The sequence below is a fragment of the Emydura macquarii genome, unplaced genomic scaffold, assembly GCF_026122565.2.
Source record: "Emydura macquarii macquarii isolate MOO-44397 ecotype Brisbane River unplaced genomic scaffold, CSIRO-AGI_Emac_v2 contig_1253, whole genome shotgun sequence".
In the NCBI taxonomy this organism is placed as follows: Eukaryota; Metazoa; Chordata; order Testudines; family Chelidae; genus Emydura; species Emydura macquarii.
In genome coordinates, this window is record NW_027131390.1 from 4,815,665 (window position 1) to 4,837,562 (window position 21,898).

Below are 21,898 nucleotides of genomic sequence, written 5' to 3' on the forward strand. Positions count from 1 at the left end.
ATTATTCTACAACAATTATAATAATACTGAGACAGCATTCCCATCTCCTCACCAATGCACTGAGAACATGACATACAGAATTAAAATATAATACACACTGATGAATAATTAACTAATTACCAATTTGGTACTGTCATTAAGAAAGCAATCTTCTCCCATTAAACAAATAAATTCTGAGTACAAATTTAGTCATTTGCACAGCATCAGTATAGCTTTTTGAACAGTAAGCCTAAGCACATTCTCCAGAACTTGTAGATATGAATAACTTATACCAGCCTCTTATTTCTAGAAAGCAGATATTTGGGACACAGTAAAAGTATTTTAGAAGTCTCAGCAATGGCCACTTCTGGACAAGGCTGGTCATGTCCTCTGTTGCAACACCAGAGGCAACATAACATTTCGAAGCAACACCAGTGTAGAATTTTATCTTTGGTTTGTTCTTCCTGCCAATAAAATATTATGAAAATGAGCTTTCTATCCAAATGGAAGATGGCTGCCTAGCACCAGAAAAACACTGCAACCAACAGCAGAAGTGTGAATCATCATTCATTTATAATATATTTTGATATTCTTTGATGAACGATCAATGGCTATTACCTGCATCAATGGCCATTAACCAGGTGGTCAGAAATCTGGGTATCCCTAGACCCCTGAGTGCCAGAAGCTGGGGCTAATCATTTGATAATTGCACTTGTCTGTTCATTCCCTTTGAAACATCTGACACAGTCTACTATCAGAAGGCAGCTTATTGGGCAAAATGGACCACTGGTCTGACCCAGTACTGCCAGTCTTATGTTCTTAACACTACACTGAAACACTAACAAATACATTTATAAAGGAAGGTCTGGAATGTGAACTGCTCAATTCCAGTGAAAGTAAATGAACACATAGCTTGAAATATATGAGCAAAATCACCATTAGGCACAAGAGCCACAACTCAGGGACTTCCAAAGGCACAGTACAAAGCAAACAGGGAGCATCTCCTTGTACTGAGTTGTTGGAACAGGCACTTTAATCCAAGTTTCCATTCCCAATGTTCACTGGGTCCCTGAATAAGTCACTAATCTTTTTCTGATACTGCCTAACATGTATACCAATGAACTAATCAGGATGCACTGACATTTTTTGCATAAATGTGACAGCATACACTAATGCATTTCCATATTAAGAGTATAAATGTAGATTGATAAAAGAATAATAAACTGTGTCTTTCTTACCTTAGTGAGCAGAGATGACCTGTGCTATGCTTTGAAATGAACATCAAGCAGGCATGAATGGGAGACATTTGAAGGCCAATCTTGATTTTGATGGGACTACCTGGCACCTTGCAAGCTAAACATGCTGCACAAGTCTATTGCACAACGTTTCTATGGCATGACAGGTTGAGGAGTCGCTCACAGGGCAGCATGCTGCTGCTATCATCAGAAAAACTTTGCAATTCATGCTGCCAAAGTACGCAGTGGACAAGATAAACAGCACCACGGGCACAACAGCATGGCAGCAGCATGGTGACATCTCAAGACCACCAGCACATCACGACTGGCCCCATCACCACAGGCCTGAGGGAGGAGGTGTACGTGACAAGGGGCAGTGCCGGCCAGGGGTTAGGAGATAACCGCAGTGAGCGGGGCCAGAGGTGGCAAGGGGGACGTGGATTGTGCTGAAGGGCCATGGGGCAGTACAGGCTCGGGGTGAGGGAGTATTTAGCCCCCACGCAGAGCAAGGAGGACCAGGGAGCAGGCAGGACAGCCTGTGGCAAGCAGCCCCGTGTGAGACGGGCCTGGCTGCCCTGAGCAGAGACTCAGCGAGGGCCCCCTTTCCTAAGGGGGCACAGAGCAGACACCCAGGACAGCGGTTCTCACACCTTTTACCAAGGCAGCCCCCCACCCTCCGCCCCCACACAGCCCTGCCCCACGCTGGCACGGGGTCCCTGGGACGGGACCGGGAGGGGCCTAGACAGCCCACAGCCGGCTGCTGTGCCGTAGGGCTAGGCCCAGCTCCCTGCTCGAGGCCGCCGCGCTGCTCGAGCTCGGACTGGCCGGCCTCCATCAGGACCGGGCCCCGCCTGGGGGAGCTGGGCCAGGGTCTCCAGTCCCGCCCTCAGAAACGTACGTTGGCCTAGGCCAGGACCGTTAACCCTGCCCGGGAGGGAGGACGCGGAACTGTCAGGTAAAACCCCCCTCCCCCATCTAGAACTTTCCCAGGCCCCGCCCTCAGGAAACACTGCGCTAAAACGCGCCCTAGGCGGGAAAAGAAGCCACGCCCCAGCGGCCTTTATCAGACAGCGCGCGGCCGCGGCCGGCTCCCAGGGCGGGGCCGACCGCTGTCTCTGAGCCTCCCATTGGCCCGCAGCTGCCCATGTGCTGGTCCGGCCCTCTTTCCCGTTGGCTCCGTGGGGCACGTCCATTCTCTCCACGCACGCGCTCTCGGAATGGTTCCTCCCGCCCCTTCCCTTCCGGGATCGGGCAGCCTGGCGGCAGAGAGAGAGAGAGAGGGGTCACTTCCGGTCTTGCGCACTTTGAGGCTCGGGCCAGGCGGCAAATAAACGGGGTACGGGGGGGTAGCGGCTGCCTCCCTGAGGGGAGGCAGGGGCCGGTCGCTCGCGAGGCGGAGCTGGGGCGGCTCCTCAGGGCCACCGAGCCCGAGGCACGTTCCCGGGCCCGCTGAGGCGGCGCGGAGCCGAGCCTGCACGATGAGCGGCGGCGGCGGCGGCGGCTCGGACGGGAACGAGGAGTTCTATCAGCAGCTGCGGCTCCAGCAGCTGTACGAGGCCCGCCGCAGCGGCGCGGGGGAGGCCGACCCCTTCACCTACGTGGACCCAGCGGACGGGACCGCCTACGAGTGGGACCGAGAGAAGAAGGCCTGGTTCCCTAAGGTGAGGCGGGCCTCGGGGGGGGGGGGCGGCCCGCCCTGGCCAGGCCCTTCCCCGGGGCGGGGCGCGCCCATGGCCCCGGTTCCCTCTCGGTTTGGGCGCCTGTCCGATTGGCTCATGCCGCTCAGGGCTGGACGCTGCGCCGACTCCAGGCCCGGGGCAGGCGCTTCCCCCAACCCAGAGAGTCGCGGCGGGGCTGAGCCCTTTGCAGCCCCGCAGAGCGTTGGCCTTCAGCTGCCGTATCTCGTTGCAAACTCATGTCTAATTTACAGCCTCCCCTCGCCCCGAGGCGTCTCAGCATTAGGTGCCTGGCATCAGAATTTCTGCTGCTGCACACATGCAGATACTAGGGCAACGCAATTGTAGGTGGGGGCAGTGCTTTGCAAAGCACTGCCCCCCCCCGCCCCTTCTTTCATAGATCACTGCATGTGGGGTTTTGTCCTTCGCCATGAATAGTTAATGTAAGCATAGCTCTGTGGCTGGAGTCTGGAATGCTTTCTCAGTGTTCTTGTGTGGATCATATCTAATCATTTAAGTTTGTTGGATATGTGAGATGACGAATCTATCGTCCTGTATTCTTTTGCTCATGGTTTGTGCTTCATGTAAATGAGCCTGATCACTAAATGGGCATTGAAATTGTGAAAGTTTGTTCCACCAGGACAGGATTGAGGGAGACCCACTGACCAGGAATGGTGTGGGAGTTTGCCCTTGTCTGTGTTGTGGAGAGGCTTTAGGTCTTTAATGCTTTGATTGGAACCTTTCATAATTATGAAAATTCACTTTTAAAAAGTACAGTTGCTGGTAGTGTGTTCATGGCTGGTGTTATAATAAAGTTGTCTGCTTAATCTTCCAGAAAATCACAGCCCCAGCAACAGTTGCCTTCCCTTTATCTTCCTGGTTTGGAATAATATGTCTCATCCGGCCTTGGGTAGATGGAATACCAAACGTATTAATAGTCTGCTAAGATTTTTTTGCTTAAGATAGCCCCTTTAATACACAAATTGTTTACACTAGAAACCAGCACTGTTTCAAGAAATAAAACAAACTTAGTAATGTATTCAGAAGTAATTTTAAATTCACTTTGTTGGAACATTTTTCTTCCCACTCAAATTTGAAAATAATGCTGCTTCAAGACAACTAGTAAGAGGTATTGATTCACTGATTTATTAGGTTATTTGAGAAACAAAACTTATTAGTTACTGAGAAACTTCCAAACAATTAAACCCTTTACGATTATTTTCATAGGTGCTAAATTTTATGAGCTGTTGAGATTGGCTGGAGCCAAAAATAGCACAGATTACCATAATGCCAGGGTTCTCAAACTGGGGGTTGTGACCCCTCCGGGGGCCACAAGATTATTTGGGAGAGGGGAATTGTGAGCTGTCAGCCCCGGGCATGCCAGTAAGGGTAGCATGGCATGGGGAGGGCGGTGTCGTCACTGCCTGAAATATTTTCAAAAGGGGTCCCAGCCAAAATAAAGTCTGAGAACCCCTGCCATAATGTGGAATTCTTTCCTCCAGAAAGCTTTATATTAAGATTAATTCTGTGTGGGAGAAAGATGCCTATCATTGACAATTCTGCATCTCTTTCATAGCCATGGACTTAAGTCCTTGTTAAGGAAAGCATATCCAAACAAAATTTATGTTGAGACCCAAATAATCTATATACAAGTTCAAGGAGACTAGTGATTTAATCAGTTACCTGTTACCATGAAAGCATGGAGTTATTCAAAATCCATCCATAGCTCACTGTGTAATTTAAAAAGTCTTAGCCCTTTTAAACACAGATGAAACACCTGACATATGGGTTAGTTCAGGAAAACCTAACCTTTTCTTCCAAAGGGGAGTTCTAGTCTTTCAGAAGGTTGTCTGACAATGTGACCATTTTGACAATGGAAAAAATTGGTTTAAAGAACAACTATTTTGTGACACTAAAACATCACCAAACTAAACTTCAGCTAATGTTTTCTTTTCCCGTTACAACCATACTGCAAATCGTTTATAAAAACCTTAGTACAAAAAATTATCTAGCAACAAGTAAGGTACTGTAAGTTTAGCATCTAATCTAATATAGTTAATTGGGAGAGAGGGGAGGCAGAGGGTTCCTGTGAAAGACGGGTTTAGACACTGCTCAATCAGAGTCCACTCTCCGCAGGGAGGATTGGTTGTTGGGGAAAACAGCTAAAAATTCAGGTTTTAGTTTGAGCCAAAGATATATGATCTTTGACTTAATCACATATTATGTTGCCTATAATAAGAGAGATTTACTATCAACACCAATCAAGCTTTGAAAATGTTTCTTCAAAAAGAGACCCACAAGTGTCAATCAGTTTAATAGTCGGTGTTTCAGTTTTTGGCTGCCTTTCAATGTCACTTCTTCTTGCTTGTAGTCCAGAGCAATTGAATTCTGCCATTAGTATTACATTATGGGTTTCTCTCTGTACCAGAAAAATCTAATGCAGAAGCAAAAGTATAAAAAAATTTTACCTTGAAAAAGGGACACTAACGAAGTGTATTTAGTAGTTTGTCTGCAAAATAGAAAGAAGATAGTTCTTGAAAGTATGTGCAGACTTCTCAGTATAGCTGTACTAATATCTGGTATTTGTAAGTTTTCAACTGCAGTGTCCATTTGATCCTTTACATTTTTCACTATAAGTGAAGACATCTAGATTACTGTTTTAGTTGTCTTCAGAAATTCACTACCAGTAAATTTGTAATTGTGCACAGGGCCTTATTCTTAACTCTATTATGGATTAATATTTAACATTCCTTTTTTAGGTGACTGAAGACTTCCTGGCAACATATCATGCTAACTATGGCTTCCCTACAGATAGTTTAGACAGTTCCTCTGTTTCAAAGATCGAAAGTAAACCCGCTGTGGATTCTAGGACAGCAGGAGCACAGCAATCGACAAATAAAAAAGCACCCCAACAAACAGATTCTAAACAAAAAGGAGAAAAAAGAAAACTTGAAGCAGGCAAGGGTCTCCATTTTGCATAAGCTGGAAAATATATAATATTTAAGAAAAAATTAGAACATTTAATTGTGCATTAGTATGATGCACAGCAAAGATGCTCAGGCATCCATTTGGAAAATTCTTGAAACTTTTCTGAAATTGCATAGCATTTATTAGGTTCTAAAAATCTGTATTTCTAATGTGAAATATTGTCAAGTTACTAGCAGTGTTGTGAGCTCCCTAGGGATAAGTGGAAGCTTCTTGGAAATTTAGTGAAACCGACAAATGGGAGCTTAATGTTAAAATCTGTTCAATTTTTAGTGTGTTAGCACAACTAATACACTTATGATTCTATTTTTAGGATGGTTTCACGTTGAAGAAGACAAAAACACAAATGTGTATGTGACCGGTAAGTCATCACTTTTTTTTTTAAAAATAAAGTGGCAAAGGTGTGTTAGACAATTTATATAAATAAGACAGTCTCTGCTCCAGAGCACCTACTTAATAGTGTCAATCACGTATTGAGACATTGTTTCATTGATCTGACTCCCTCATCTCCCATTCATAATTGCATGGGCCAAGTACCCTCACATTCAGGATTGCATAACATCCCTGTGACAACTACAGCAATTGTTTACATGGAAAAGTAGTGAATAAATTTACTTGTCTAAATACAATTTAGCTAGTTGAAAGAGGAAGAGAGAGAGAGAGCTAAGTGTGATCAGCCCATACGCCAAGAACCACCAGCAAGAGTTCCATAGATTGCGGTGGTACATGGAACTTAGCGCATGAATCATTGGTCTGGACTAAGACAAGATACAGTAAATGGAGGCAAAAAACCAGAATAAATAGGGGAAGAGAAGACAAGCTTGCAGCAGGATAATGTGTTTTCACAAGTTATGGATGCGTTGTGTATATTTGTTCTTGTATATCTTTAAAATTTTCTGATTTTTAAAAATGGGATTTTGTTTTGAGTAAAATACTTGTGGAAATATGAGAGTGAAATAACATGGGAGAGGAGTGAGGACGTAAGCAGGAGGCTTGAATGAGGGAACAATGTATTTTAAACCATGATTTCTGTAGTTCACCTATGGTGCTTTGGTTCTGAATTTCTACTTTTGGGTGCTTGTAACATTCATGAAAATATATCTTTTGCACCTTAATTTCTCATGCTTGTTCTTAGCCGAAAGATGACTTTGTTTGAAAAGGTAATAGAACTGGTTGGTTTTTGAGTTACGTGAACACAAGAAAAACATGCACCTGAAACAGCATATCTTAAAAACATGGAACTCTCTCTGGGCTTGGCTAACTCAGGAGTTTTTCATAATTTAAAAATATTTCAAATGCATTTTTTTCTTCTGCTCAAATAATTCAGTTGCTTAAAATGTTCAAACTTTAATATGTAGAAAGTCTTAAATGAAGGCATGTTTTACTAAATTAGAAAAAAATGGTAAGCATGACAACAGTATGGTGACTATGCAGTGTTTAACTTTCTTTCCCAATTAAAGTGTACTTACCTAAATGTGTGCCCCGAGAAAAATTGTGTGTTGGTTAATATAGTTACTTGCGCGTAGGTTAATGCTTTTGCTGTGTGATTGTCTTTGGATATTAGGAAACTAATTCTAAAAACACGTAATGCAACACAGACGTCACATCCAGAGATCAGGAAACTCAGAAGTTAATCCACAGAAGCCATAACTTTTCCACAATACATTTACGTAAAAGCAAAATGATTACCAAACGTATAAATTTAACAGAAATTACAGCATATGCTCAAAACTAAGTTACAGTTAACAAAACCAAATTGATTTTTGTGCATGTAAAATCTCACCCATAACATTGCATAGACTGGTATTTTTCATTTAACATTCATTCTTGTTTCTTTTTTAAAATGGGTTTAGCAGTGTTGAAAAACTGGAGTTGGAATTCACTATATAAATACGTTCTAGATTTATATGGTTGAATTTACTTTGCAGGTTTGCCTCCAGACATTACAAAGGATGAATTTATACAGGTCATGTCAAAGTGTGGTATCATTATGCGAGATCCTCAGACAGAAGAACATAAAATTAAACTTTATAAAGACAAGCAAGGAAATCTTAAAGGAGATGGCCTCTGTTGTTATCTCAAGGTCAGTGGTGCACTCAATGTAATATTCCTTTTTTTTATAGCTCTGCTTCATGAAAAAGCAGTTTTGTCAACTATAAGCCTGCAACTTCTCTCAGACCTTTTGAGCTCTCTGTAGCAACAGAAGTTGATCCAATAAAAGATATTACCTCACTCACTTTGTCTCTAATATCCTGGGACCAGCATGGCTACAACACTGCATGCAACTTTTTCTGACACTTACCAACCACTGTTGATTTTTATTCGCTATTGCTGATATAGAGCTCTGAATGAGCACTTTGATGCCTTAAGATGACCACTGATCATAGGGCTGTTCATAATCTCTATCTTGTGCTCTCACAGTCCATTGTATCCACCTGTTTTCATTCATATATTACTTAAATTGCAAGCTTTTGGGGGTTCTTTGGGTTAGGGACCATCTTTTGTTACGTTTGTACAATGGGACCCCATGCACTACAAATATTAACGTCTACATATCACTCTGAATATACACGGGCAGAATTCAGAAAAACTGCATCACAACATTAGGGCCATAGTGGTGGTGTGATAGTTTTTCTAAATTCTGTTAGCTATTTGTATTTTCAGAATGCAGGCTGCAAAATATTGACAGGTACTTAACTAGGAGGATCTTTCCAATTGACTTTCAAGGAGGCTTAAGCTCCTGAGTCTGTAACTTTTGAAAGTGGGACTAAGTGATTTTGAAAATTTTATCTTTAGCTTTTAAAATTCTCCCTTATTATTAACTTACTTGAACTGTCATAGTTCAGTTTTTAGAGAAGATGTGAATGAAGAGAAATGGTGACTTGGTGAACTGCAGTTTGGGGTGTGAGTCTCTGTTAAGTACACTGATGAAATATGTGATTTTGGGGCCAGAGTTAAGCAATACTAAAAGAAGCTAAAATTAATTTAACATTAGTTTTTGTAAACTGGTTCAAACTTTTGTTTGAGTGTAGAGGAATTATTTTTTTAATCAAAATCTTCACATTGACTATGCTTGTTTCAAAGCTGCTTATAATTTGATTTGTCTTCAAATAGCGAGAATCAGTTGAACTTGCGTTAAGACTTCTGGATGAGGATGAGATTAGAGGCTACAAATTGCATGTTGAAGTAGCAAAGTTTCAACTAAAGGGGGAGTATGATGCAAGCAAAAAGAAGAAGAAATGCAAAGACTACAGGAAGAAGCTGTCTCTACAACAAAAGTTTGTAACTTTTTTCAGTAAAATGTTTTTTCTAAATATCTTGGCTAAAATAGTTTCATCTTCATTTACTCAATGTTACACCAACAATTAAAGATCAAAGACTAGATTTACAGTTACTTCAAATGGGTGGGGTGGGGAGAGGAATGTAAATTAAATGCTGGCATCTTGAAAAGTCCCTTGGATTGTCATGGTTCTCTATGGATTCTAACCAGCCAAAGACTTCCATTATTCTCTTCTGTAAGGAAGGAGTGTTACAGCTTAGAGGCAAGGGGGGGTGGTTAACATGTGATGAAAGTTTCTCTTCCTGAGTTATTGAATCCGTGGAACCCTGTAAAGTCACTTCTATCTCTTGTGATTAAGGTTGGTCCTATAAGCAGACAGCACTTTTTAGCTTCCTGCATGTTATTAAATGTAACTAATTACATTACACTACACTTACAAAAGTTTTAGAGCAGTTAGCATGAAGTCCCAGTTAGTATATGAACAAGTACACTGCTTTCTATTTTTGCTTGTTTACACTGACATCTGCCTTCAGCATGCAAATGATTTTATTTAAAAAAAAGTGTGTAGAGGTAAATTGCTTGTGACTTTAAAGAATCAAGCAGTTCCTATTGTTGGAACCAAGAAAGCGCTATATAAAATTTTATTTTGAAATGCATATATTGGAATATACAGGATTCTAAAATTTCCTGGATTCCTGTTTTTCTTTAAGGAATAAATAGTGATGCTAATAATTTTGCTATAATTAAAAGGAAAAAAACAACTTGAAACTACATAACTCTTTTTAAAAAAGTTGACTAGATTTCAGGTATTATACCTGCCTCTGGATTTCCCTGCCCATTTATTATTTTTACAATGTTTTTCTATCCCTAGGAGAAACTGATCGATTAAGCATGGGAAATAGTCAAACTATGAACGAGGTTCTGTCAAGTGAACAAAATAAAGTATTTTCCTCTCTGATCTTAGGTGTTACTTAACAAAAGTTAAATACTTTCATACACTGACTTTTAAATGGCACATGTTCCTTAAATTGAAAACCTTAATCAACTCGCATAGTGACCGTCAGAAATCCCAGAAGCATCAGAAATAAGTAGTTTCACTAAATCAGACTTCCTTCTAAGATTCTAAAATTGATAAATGTTAATGGAACCAAGGCAAGTTTCAGCTAGACTACTACAATAGGTACAATTTCTACAAGCCCTACCAACCATAGTCAAAATGAGAATTCATAGAACATATAACTTAGCAACTACATTCAGGGTGTGGCCAAGGATGTACATTGTGGCACAATATTTTTATGATAATGTACTATAAAGAACATGAAGTGTTTGAAATGCAAGCAATAAAATTTTACTGAAAGACAGCGTGAGCTTATGAGAGAATACAAATACAATTTTCAAACACCTTTTTGGACATCTTTAGGTGTTTGTTGTACTTTGAAACTGGTATTCTGTTAACTTTTTAAAAAATTAATCCCAGTCTGAACTCTGACAGTAAGTGACTTCAAATATCGTGTCCTAAATTGTTCAAGGTTCTTATTAGCCTCACTGTTTCCCTACCTCCTTTTCTTACCCCATGCTCCTGTTCAGTTGTAACCTACAGAATATTTCTCAAGGTTCAGTAAACTACAGTGACCACTGAAGTTAAATTTGGCTTGTATCTGTATTATGTGCCATCTTATGCATATTTATGGTATTTAAGGCTGCTTTGCAAGGGGAACAGTGATTAACTTACAGATCACTTTCCATTCTATTGTCTAAAAGATTTAAGTAATTCTTCTGAACCAAAGTAGCTGTTGCTACTGAAATGTGTATGTCAAATTAATGATTTTTTTCAACAAATACTTGTAGAAACTGAAGAGAGGCGCAACAATGTCTTCTTACTATTGCTTCATTTCATTAGACAGTTGGATTGGAGGCCTGAGAAGAAGGATGCTACAACTCGATTGCGATATGAGCGTGTTGTTGTCATCAGGAACATGTTCCACCCAAAAGATTTTGAGGTAGGAATAACTAGACAATAGGTGACACTAGTAATGCTGGCACTAATCAACATTTCCCATTATAAGACCCTGTTTTCAGTTGCTTATAATTTTGCCACACGTTAACTGTCCAAGTGGAAATTTTCCATGCCGAATGTGCTTCAGGCTGAATGTTTCTTTGAAAATTTCAGTTAAAATGGTTCAGCCACTTCCAAGAACAAAGCCAGGGGAAAATATTGCCTTGCCCATGTTAAAAAATTTTTTTAGCTACTTCCTTTAGAAGCTCTAGTGCCACCAGGGGCTGGAGCCGGTACTTGACATTTGGCTGGGAGAAGGAGGGCACACTGGTGTCAGATGTCATTTGTCATCCCCTGGAAATTGGCCCAAATATGGCCAAGTTAAAATATGAAAATTTATACTATGCACCTGCTCAGTGGAAACTTGTTTTGGCAGCTGATAACTCTGAAGATAACATCTGTGCTGAGCATGCTCCATCCCAGGGCTGCAGGTGGCTGAGCAGGACTTGCCCTGCAATTGCTCCTCCTGGCTGCTAGGGGTGTTTGACACCAGCTAGGGGGAAATTTAGCAAGCAGCCAAATTGAAATGCAGTGGGATGAGAATTTGGCAGTGGTGTGGGAGGAGTCAGCAGAATAGTAGAATTGCCACAATTGAAATGGTGTCTCAGCTTTATCTGACTTTTCATACGTCAGCTGAGCAATCAAATCTTTAGTTTAGGGTTGTAATCTTTTCAGTAAACATACCTGAAAATACTATTCTGATGGAATTCCATTGTTTTAATGACCACTGGAGAACATGGGTGTAACATTGTTCATTTTTTTAAAGCACTGTAACAGGAGCTGAACTCTTGTAGTTTATCCCTCCCTGAAACCACTAAGGGGTTTTTGATTAGTTCATTTTAATGGAATCATGAAATTTATTGTAAGTGGAATAATATCTAGCTCTTATAGTGCTTTGAGATTTATTTATGAAAAGCACTATAAAAAGGAGGTCTCAGTGTACATTTTCAGAACAAGTTATATTACTAAAAACAGTTTTGTTAACCCCTTTTGCCTGTTGGGTATCATTTTGTTTACTCTGTTTTGTGTAAAACAAGTCTGGTTTAAATTAAACCTACAAAAGGGAGGAAACTCAATGTTACTCACCGTCTACTTCTGCACTTCAGTGGCCCAACTGCTATATTCTACAGTGGTGGCCACAAGAGACCATTTGCTGAGGCTTTATTAAAACTAACAGTGAAGACTTGCAAACTTTAAACTTATGATACATATATTGGACAAAAGATAGAAAAAGTCACCAAGGAATGGGAGTCTGTCATTAAATTACAACCTGTTTTTCACTGTCAGCTAACCTGGCATTATTACACTTCATTGTGAATACCATGACAACCTATCACGTTTGTTATCCCAGGTCTGTAGTTCTCCATTTGTTGGAAGTTTTGTTGAAAAAAATGTAAATTGTATTTTTCTGCAAAAGAAAAAATTATGTCTAATCTTAAAATGTTGGAGTTTAAAGTTTAAAAATCTGAATTTTGTCTCTAACTACTCTGTGCAGTCATGAGTTGTCAAATCTGCATTTTATGGAAAGGTACAGGAAAGAATAATGAATGTCAGGTGCTAGAAGGGAAAACATTGTAGCAAATGGAGCAAAATCAGAACTCTATTTTTGAAGTACACAGCCACATTCCCAACAAAACATGTTTCAGTTAAACTTTTAAACATTGTTATTTTTATAAAACTTTCAACTCAGCTCTCTAAATATAATTTAATCTTTAAATTTATAACTAGCATTCTGTGCAAAAACATGAAAAGTGTGTATGGGCATGCTCAAAGCCATTATTTCAACCTGCTGACATAGCTAAAGTTGATTTTTTTTTTTTTTTGGTGCTAATTGACTATATGGAGTAGCTAAGCTATATGGCAGTCTCTTCTCAAATATTTATTTATATAAATTGCAAAAAGTTTCACTAAAGCTCTCTTACTCTCGTTCTATAAACAAGTCCTGAAGAGCTACAGAGGGGGATAAATATATTTAAAAATAACTTCTGGCCAACTCTTTGTATTAAAAAAAATCTGGACAGCAAGTTATTGCTGGCATTGCTAAAGGCTCAGTCCTTCAGTGTTTGCTGCATTCTGGCCTGATCCACCAAAATATTTAAGCACTCAAATTTAAGCAGGAGCGGTCCATTAGAGTCAATAGCCTTACTCAGATGTTTAAAGTTAAGCATATCATTAAATTCTTAGATGGACTGGGCCAAACTACTCACCATCTTGCTGGATCAAACCCTGAACGACCACAAATAAACTTGACACTTGTTCATTCTCATGAATGTGGGTTGAACTTTTTGTCCACTTTCTTCGCTTTATTTCTTCTCTATTAGTTATGCTATCTGTGAATTTGCATTATACATTTATGCCCTCTGATAAATTCAACATTCAGGCCTGAGCAGGATTAATCTAGTGGTAATACTTGCTGTACTAAAACAAATGCTGTAGTAACATTGGCAGATTGGAGAAAGATGAGAATATTCTAATTCAGAAATTGTCTCCTAAACTTCCAAAGAATTTTATGGCTAATTCCAGTGAACTCTGTGTGCCAGTTACTGAAATATGTCATCCACTACTACAGTACTTTTTATCCCTTTCTTAATGAGGAGCACCATGTCTCCAAAGCAAGAAATAATTCTCAAAAGTGAATTAGCCGAGCAAAACTAAAGCATATGTATTTTAAGACCTGTACTTTAAATATCCCACTGAGCCAGACTATAATTTTAGTTTAGGATTTAAGATTGTTTCGGTTTATGTGCCAATTTCCAAAACTATCCCTGTGTACAAAGAAGAACCCATTCAACAAATACCGTAATGGTATTGCTTGATTGATCTTTTCCCAGGACTATCCTATACATTATAATGGGAATTTAAAAAATCAAACCATTTTCATAATTCATGGTGGAAAATTTGACTTTAGGAAATCCTTTATTTTCAAAGCAACCTCTTGATGTTCTTAATACTTAAATTTTTAGGTTTGACATAGCATTAATTAATTGGTATTTTCAGGTCATATATTCCAGCAATCTTGAATCAAAACTTTCACACACCTTGTCCCTTCTAGTCATTGTATATTTAATTTTAAACATTTTCTTCCAGTAGTTTGAAGTAAAAGTTTCATTAAAATTAAACTGTGGCATTAGAATGAAAGCAGTCAATTTACAGCTGTTGTAATCTTAACAGCATGTAGTTTTTATAGCCATTGGCAGTTGAGTTAGAGACTGAAGGAAAGTGGGTTTTCCCTTTTCCCTGAGTAAAATAAAGAAAATGATACCTGCAAAAAATAAGTTGCCCAAAAGGACACATGCCAATAATGTCAGCTTGGCAGCTAGCATGAATCCCTTAGATTACTAAGTATATTTAGTTCTAAAGCATAATTTCACTTGATTCAGTGGATGAAGGGAAATAGGGAGATTTAATGTTTGCAGTTTAGTATATTCAGGTAAATTATTATACTCTTAAATCAAAATGACTTGGTTTAAAAACCATCATGAGAGTTCAAACCGAGTCTTCATTGCTAAGGTGGTTCTTTTTTTAGCCTCTCAGTAACTAACATTTGTTGTAAACTAAACAAGGTCATTACTATACCCCCACTTCATGTTGATCTCACCTAATTTACCTTGTAGTAAAATTAAAGTGCCTTGTCGTCGCTGTGTTTACACCCTGAGAACTCACAAATGTTGGTTACCTCATGGTAAAAAACCTCCCTTTCTAGTTGTGAAGGCAAAGCCTGAAGGACAGTGATAAACAGCAGTGCATCATGATGGAAAGATCTGAGAATGCCGAAGGGATTGGTGGCAGATGTAACCTAAATAAATATCTTGATTTGGAAGAGGGAGTAAACAATGTAAATGAAACTCCAAAATGATGAAGTAGGAGGAGTGGAAAAAAAACAGTGTAGGAAAGAACAGAAAATTAGAAAGTGAGATTCAGTTTGGGGAAAAAAGCAGATCAAAGTTTGAGAAATAATGTAAAAAGTAATGCTGCACGTGCACAAATTAGATCTGAGTTTGCCATGTGATTTGTTAGGAAGTATAGTTTATAGTAGCTGGTACAGTTCTGTTTGTAGTGGATGTTTTAGCTGAATTGGTCCCAGGATATTGGACAATGTGGGTGAGCTCTTCAGGGCTGTGTAAGCTCGAAAGCTTGTCTGTTTCACCAACAGAAGTTGGTCCAATAAAAGATGTTACCTTACCCATGTTCTCTCTAATAGTTTTGGGCATATACAGGAGACATTGCACCATGAATTAGGAAGGTAATGCATATTCTTTGTACAGCGCTGGTGTGACCACAAATAGGATCTGTACACCATACATTTGGGGATATTTCAGCATGGTCTCCAGGAGTAGGAGGCTGCCTGATAAGAGTGGGTTCTTGAATAATTTCACTATTTTCTAGAAATGTATTTAAGTAGCTTTAGGTGTCCCAATCAGTGGGGCTTTTATTGTGTCCTATTTCAGTCAAGTTTCCCTGATACCAATACTAAATATTGGCCTTTATTCCTACCTTTTATCCTGTTTCACAATACTAAATCTCATTCGTTCTTCAGAGGTTTCTTTCTAATTGCTTGTACATTTATGCTTCCGCCACACATTTAATCTCAGCTGAGCAGTAACTGAGAGTCAGGCCCTGACAATATTGCTTTTTAAAGCACATACTGTAATATAGTGGGAATGGAGAAGAACAGCAGGAAATCTTTGGGTTTGAAATGTCATTGCAGTTTCAATATAACCAGCAGAGATGTGTAGACTGGCTCTTAAAACCAAAAAATAATATATAAAGTCTATACATTTGGTCACTCTAAATCCCTTCAGCTCCTTCCTGGTCACTTTTGTTATTCTCTTAACTTCCTCTGTTTGGTAAAGCTTTCAGGGGAAGTGGTGTCTGGAAAAGAATGCAGTATTTGATTCCTAGCAGTAGACTTCTAATGTTGTAAGTACTTTGAGTGGTCACTTAAATTGTTTACCTGTTTATATAAACGAAATTTTTCCTGTATAATACATTATGCCACTCTTAATCCTTTAAACTGTAGGACCTTAGATTGTGAATTTCAGTCTGCAGTTTACACACCTTTACGGAAACGTTCAGCTTTATTTTTATTTTAAAAACTTATTTAAAACAAATCCATATATTTATGCATTTCTCTGCAGGAAGATCCTTTAGTACTGAATGAGATCAGGGAAGACCTACGGACAGAATGTGAAAAGTTTGGAGAAGTAAAGAAGGTTCTCTTATTTGATGTAGGTATTTTCTATTATGTTGCCTGGGCATAATTACTGTAACCTTTTCAAATCAAATATACAAAATGTTCACGCACCTTAAATTATGAATAGGATTTCTGGTTCTCTAACATTTGTTTTCATGCAACCATAACATTTCATTTTTCAAATTTTCAGTTAAATTTAAAAATTTGTTTCCAGAAATTCTTAATTCAAAATTTCTTCCTATTTTAACAAAGCTAAAAACTCTACATTTGCATAGTCCAGTTCCCCTTGTTTATAGATGCAATATTCAGCTTCTCCAACAGATTTGGAGTCATATGCATTAGAAGTTGAAAAGCATGCACACACAAAATTGCAAATAGCTAAAATCAGCTATTTTTTTAAACACTGGACTGTGTACAGAAAGGTTTGAAGTAGCTTTGTTTAAAATTTAAAGCCGAAAAGCCTAATTGAAGTACTAAAGATGGTGCTTCTTCAAAATAGGAAAAGAATGGAAGGATATGTATTTCAAAAGTGTATGCACACAAACAGAACTATGCATATGTCTGCATACAAAACTGCACCCTGATCTCTTACAAGGAAGATCATTGGAACAAAATTTAATTCCTGTTTAGAATGATGTATGTGATAGGGTTTTGTTTTTTTTACAGCGACACCCAGATGGGGTGGCCTCTGTTTCATTTAAAGAACCAGAGGAAGCTGATCTGTGCATACAAGCTCTCAATGGAAGGTGGTTTGGTGGTCGTCAGCTAAGTGCTGAAACATGGGATGGCGTAACAGATTATCAGGTAATCCTTAATTGTTTTTGTTTTTGTTTTTTTGACCAAATTTGAATTTCTTAAAATTCTTAATTGTGAATTTTTTAATTTAAAAATACAGGAAACAAATGAAACTTAAAATTTAAATAAAATCATGTATTTTAAAAGTTCTTTTCAAAGCAGATAAAACAAATTTGAAGTCTGCTTTACCCACAGCTGCCAGTTATCTGGGGTCCGAGCTGGCCTATTTGTTATTCTATTCAAAGACCCTAATTATCTTAATTGTACCCTAAAGATAAACTGTTGAGTAAATCACGATTAACAATTTGTTTGTACAGCAGCTAGTACAATGGGCCGTGACCAAAGTGAAACCTCATGGTATTAATGCAGTATAAATGTTAATCATAATAAAGTGGCTGTTGCATAGTTTTACCAAACATAAACTACTCCTTTCACTTAGTGTTTAAAAAAAAAAAGTTGGATTTTAGTTATTTTAATTGTTTTATTTATATGTAGGTGGAAGAGACATCAAGGGAGAGAGAAGAAAGGCTCAAGGGATGGGGATCATTTTTAGGAGAGTCACATGCAGAGAAGGAGAAAACTGCAGCTGCTTCAAATTCTGCAGCTACTAGTGTGAAACTACCTGAAGATCAGCCTTCCAAAGATAATGGCACATCTAAAGGTGATGTGAATGACGAAGCGCATGAGAGAGAGGATAATGGTAAAGGCATTAATGAAGATGGCACTCCATCGACAGACAGCAGCCTTGCAGGCAGTGATGATGAAACAGATACATAACTCTAACATTTTATGAAAGCATGCTTTTTAGGGTGATGTTTGGATTTCTCTTATCCTGTGCTTCAGGATGACTACAGACAGTGTTCACGTGATTATATGCATATTTGATGTCATCAGCTTGTGCTTTGAAATTTCATTAAAGCAGTAGTTCATGAAGATCTAAAATAGTTCATATTAATTGGCTGTTGTTCAAGCTAAATATTTCAAGTTGCCAGCAGAACTGACCAGGCTTCTTACGTTATATCTTTGCTTGTCAATGTTTAAATTATATAAATGTGAAGTGTATGGACTCCAAAGTTTGAACAATTACAAAATCTGAAACATTTTAGTAATATAGAAAGATATTAAAATTGATGTTAATGTTTGCTTTAGTTTCCCTAGACCTTTTGGAACTTGGTATCTTCCTGTTAAAAGTGACTGGCTTGAACACTTTTGACAACTTTCCATAACCATTGTTGTGGTAAGGCCCGATACATTCACCCTCTGCATCCGTTGCTACAACAGACATTTTAAATAGCAGATCATGGAGCATGATTTTGTCGCTCAGTCTACAAAAAACAATATTCTTGCCCGAGCCTACACTGAGCCACACATAAGAGAAGATATTTTAAAATTGAAATGCTCAATATAGAGGGGTCTCACCACCTCCTGCTTGAATTTTTAAATTGATATAATCAAGTTATGAGTATTTTGAGATCAGCATCTGTAAGCACGTCATCATCAGAATGCTATCTATGTAAATGAAACTGACCTCTAATCTTCAATATAAATTCTGGTGGTAGAATGAAGTATTTCCATATGCTGAAAGCATGTAAAAATTATACATTGAACATGAAGCTTTTGGGGTTCTTTTGCCTTAACAAATCTAAGGAATGCTTTTCAGTGTTCAGTAGGGTGAGGAGTCAATATGTACCATATTCTTTGAGATGGAACCTTTTGGTTTAGTCCACTTCCTGAGAGGCCCCTTCCACCAAAGACTTCATACAATTTAAAGGATTTTGACTATTTAATCCCAGTGTATGAATATTTGGGAATATGTTTATCAAAAACTAGCTACCCCTTTTATATTTACATGTTCTTGTTTTACTAGCCATTACGTTGATTTAAACAATTTTGTTCAGTGAGGCAAAAACTTTCAAAAACGTTCCTAAAATTAGCCTTCTTAATTAGATATGTAAAGTGGCCTGAAGTTCAACAGTGACTTCAGTGGACCTTCTTGGATGCCCAACACTTTTGAAGAACATTACTTTTTAGGCAAATTTTAGGCAACATTTTTAAAATGTTGCCCCTAGTTCCTCAGCATATCTGTTAATTCAGAGCCGATTCCAGATGGATGTTCATTTGAGGATACTTTTTAAACTTCCAACTTGAATGATTGATTCTTTTGAAAAAACTAGATATTGGATTGCACGAGATTATGGATGTAAGTGCTCATGTTTCCAACATGAAAGCACTCAATTTTAATAGAAGACATTGCTTGTCTTTCAGATTTCTACTGTGGTGTTACCTTCTCTGATTTTTTGGATTTGTCTGAAGAACTACATTGCAGTTAGGTTCTTTTGGTAATCAGTGTGTTTATGTAGGTTATGACAATAAGTTTGTATCAATTAGTACTTGCCATTGTGGTTACATCTTATTTACTTGTAAGCAACCTAGATGAGAATAGAAGTTAAAAAGACTGTCCGACCTGTAACCCCTGCTTGTATGAAATTGATGGATACTTTAATTTATTATAAACTAGTTGACAATTTTCTAATTTTAAATAAAACACCCTCTTGATTTTTTTAAGTTGATTTATGCCATGGAGAGGAAACCACTTAATTCTTACCATCCCAATAGACTGTTTCCCCACCTTTGAGGACATCATTAATTATATACCTTTAGCAAAATAAGTGCTTCTGATTTGTTTAGGAATTCTATATTGGTAAGATATGAAACATTCTGGGCAGTTCAATGTAACAATTAAAAAGGGGAATTGAAATTGGAAATGAATCTTTTACAGTACTAAAATGCCTGATCAGTGAGTCAAATCAAATACAATTTAGTATTGACTATTTAAAAGTATGCTTATAAACCTGTGTAAAACTAAGGAATTGGTGGATGTACAATAGCTTCCCCCTCAGTTGATTTAAAAATTTGATTGCCTTGCCCACCAAGTGAATGTTACTTTATGAGTGGGATAAGTTTTAATTCTTCCTATTTCAAACTGGAAACAATGCAAAAAAAACTAAAAACAAAACCACTTTAGTGGCATTTTTAAATTAAAATTTCTAAGAATATACAAATTTTTATGCTGCCGTCTGAAATTCTGCCACACTACTGTCTAAAATGAGACATTACACTGAAGTTGATACACCACTTCACCTACCTCTTATCCTTTGACAGTAAATTAGGGAATATTTTTTAAAACCAGCAGCTTATTCATGAACTATACAAGAACTGTAGTGGTTTATAGAAAACAAATAGTAAGATGAATGACTTCCTAATTTCCAGTGGGGTTTTTATGTAAATAGTGGTTTTAAGTTAGAGTATTTCCCCTTTTTATTATACAATAATTAAGATTAAGTTTTCATAATTCATTAGTTTATAGGAGAAATTATAGTTTGCCATTTGGTTATAGTGAATCACATGATTACAAAACATGAATTTGAAGCACATGATCACGAATTCTAATATTACAGTAATTCAGTGACTAGCGTAGAATTCTTAGCTGATCTGCAGATTTGCAGAACTTGTGAATGTATTATTTAATTATTTTTTTAGACCTTTAGTAAATGTTTTTATTCCAGGTGATTATGTAGTAATTAACTTCTAAAACGCAGTATCTGCCCCCAAAATAATTTGATACATGGGTATAACAAAAGTAGCAGAAAACTTGAGTCTTGTCACATGGCCTGAGACTGACAAAACCCTCACATGACCAGTCCCAGTGAAGACTGCACTTGAGTACAATTTTATAGGATTGATTCCATGATCCCCTTAATTCAGTAAAGATGGCAAGATCAGGATTCAGGATGGGTTTCTAGTTTTCCTTATGTTTCATTCCAAAGTGCTCAATTCACTGCATGATTTCAGACCCTACATTCAACCTTAACTTTTGAAAGCTGTTTTCCTAATCTGATGTGTACTGCTCCTGCCAAGATACCTTTATGAAGTTGTTACAGTTAGCAGAGAAAAAAAGGTCTTGTCAAAGTAGTGAACATTTCAAGAGAAGTTATTACCCTCTTTTCTTAAATTAGTGTCTTATGAAAAGGCCAACTGTTTCTGGTCTAGTAGTAAATTGAAATGATTTGCCCGTAATCAGTGTGGCTCAAGTTGAAAGAATTGCTTTCTGAAGATCCTGCTATTAAATTTGGATAGTGGCAACACACTGAATATTTAAAAACAAAGGGGAAATATTTAATAGTTTGCACTTTTCTGTACAGTGTGGACAATATTGGCAAGTTCTAAACAATCCATTATTTTGTATTGCATGCTTAAGGGCCAAATCATACCAGTCAGTCATTGAATAACAGTATAGTGATTCATAGATGCTTATGTAACCTCTGCTTGCTCGGAGTGGTACTCTGTCCCTCTGTAGTGGTGGCTAGATCCCCCAGAGAATGGTGAGCCTGCTCCAGCCTTGGCTAAAAGACGGGTCTTAGCTCATGCATTTAGCTCCAGAGGTCCTAGGTTTGATGGCCACTGCCAATGCCCATATGTGGGTCAGAGTTACACTTCGATGCATAAGAGGTGGTAAAACTAAACCAATGAAGTGGATTGGAAAAGGGGGAAAAGTCCCAAAGGAGCGGACTCTAAAGTTTTTCACATTTGCATGTACAGTTAGGAAGAGAGGTGGTAGGGATAGTTTAGTTTCATTTTGCATCAAAATGTTTGTTGCTCTTGCTGACTTTCACTTTTAAAATGCAGTTGGATATACTT

General features: G+C 38.2%; 1 protein-coding gene across 1 annotated transcript; it reads left to right on the forward strand.

Annotated features, from left to right (window-relative positions):
* Positions 1-2,505: 2,505 nt before the first annotated feature.
* On the forward strand, positions 2,506-19,770 carry HTATSF1 (HIV-1 Tat specific factor 1). The gene is made up of 9 exons (XM_067548064.1): positions 2,506-2,875; positions 5,650-5,848; positions 6,189-6,236; positions 7,804-7,958; positions 8,990-9,153; positions 11,056-11,155; positions 16,350-16,439; positions 17,072-17,209; positions 17,696-19,770. Exons 1-9 carry the CDS (start codon positions 2,693-2,695, stop codon positions 17,975-17,977), a joined length of 1,359 nt encoding a protein of 452 aa, XP_067404165.1. The 5' UTR covers positions 2,506-2,692; the 3' UTR covers positions 17,978-19,770.
* The last annotated feature ends 2,128 nt before the right edge of the window (positions 19,771-21,898 follow it).

What these genes read in the sequence shown, in the direction of transcription:
- HTATSF1 (XM_067548064.1), top strand. Translation starts at nt 2,693, where the DNA reads ATGAGCGGCGGCGGCGGCGGCGGCTCGGACGGGAACGAGGAGTTCTAT. An exon ending in AGAAGGCCTGGTTCCCTAAG is followed by an intron (nt 2,876 to 5,649) that starts GTGAGGCGGGCC and finishes TTCCTTTTTTAG; the next exon opens with GTGACTGAAGACTTCCTGGC. An exon ending in AGAAGGTTCTCTTATTTGAT is followed by an intron (nt 16,440 to 17,071) that starts GTAGGTATTTTC and finishes TTTTTTTTACAG; the next exon opens with CGACACCCAGATGGGGTGGC.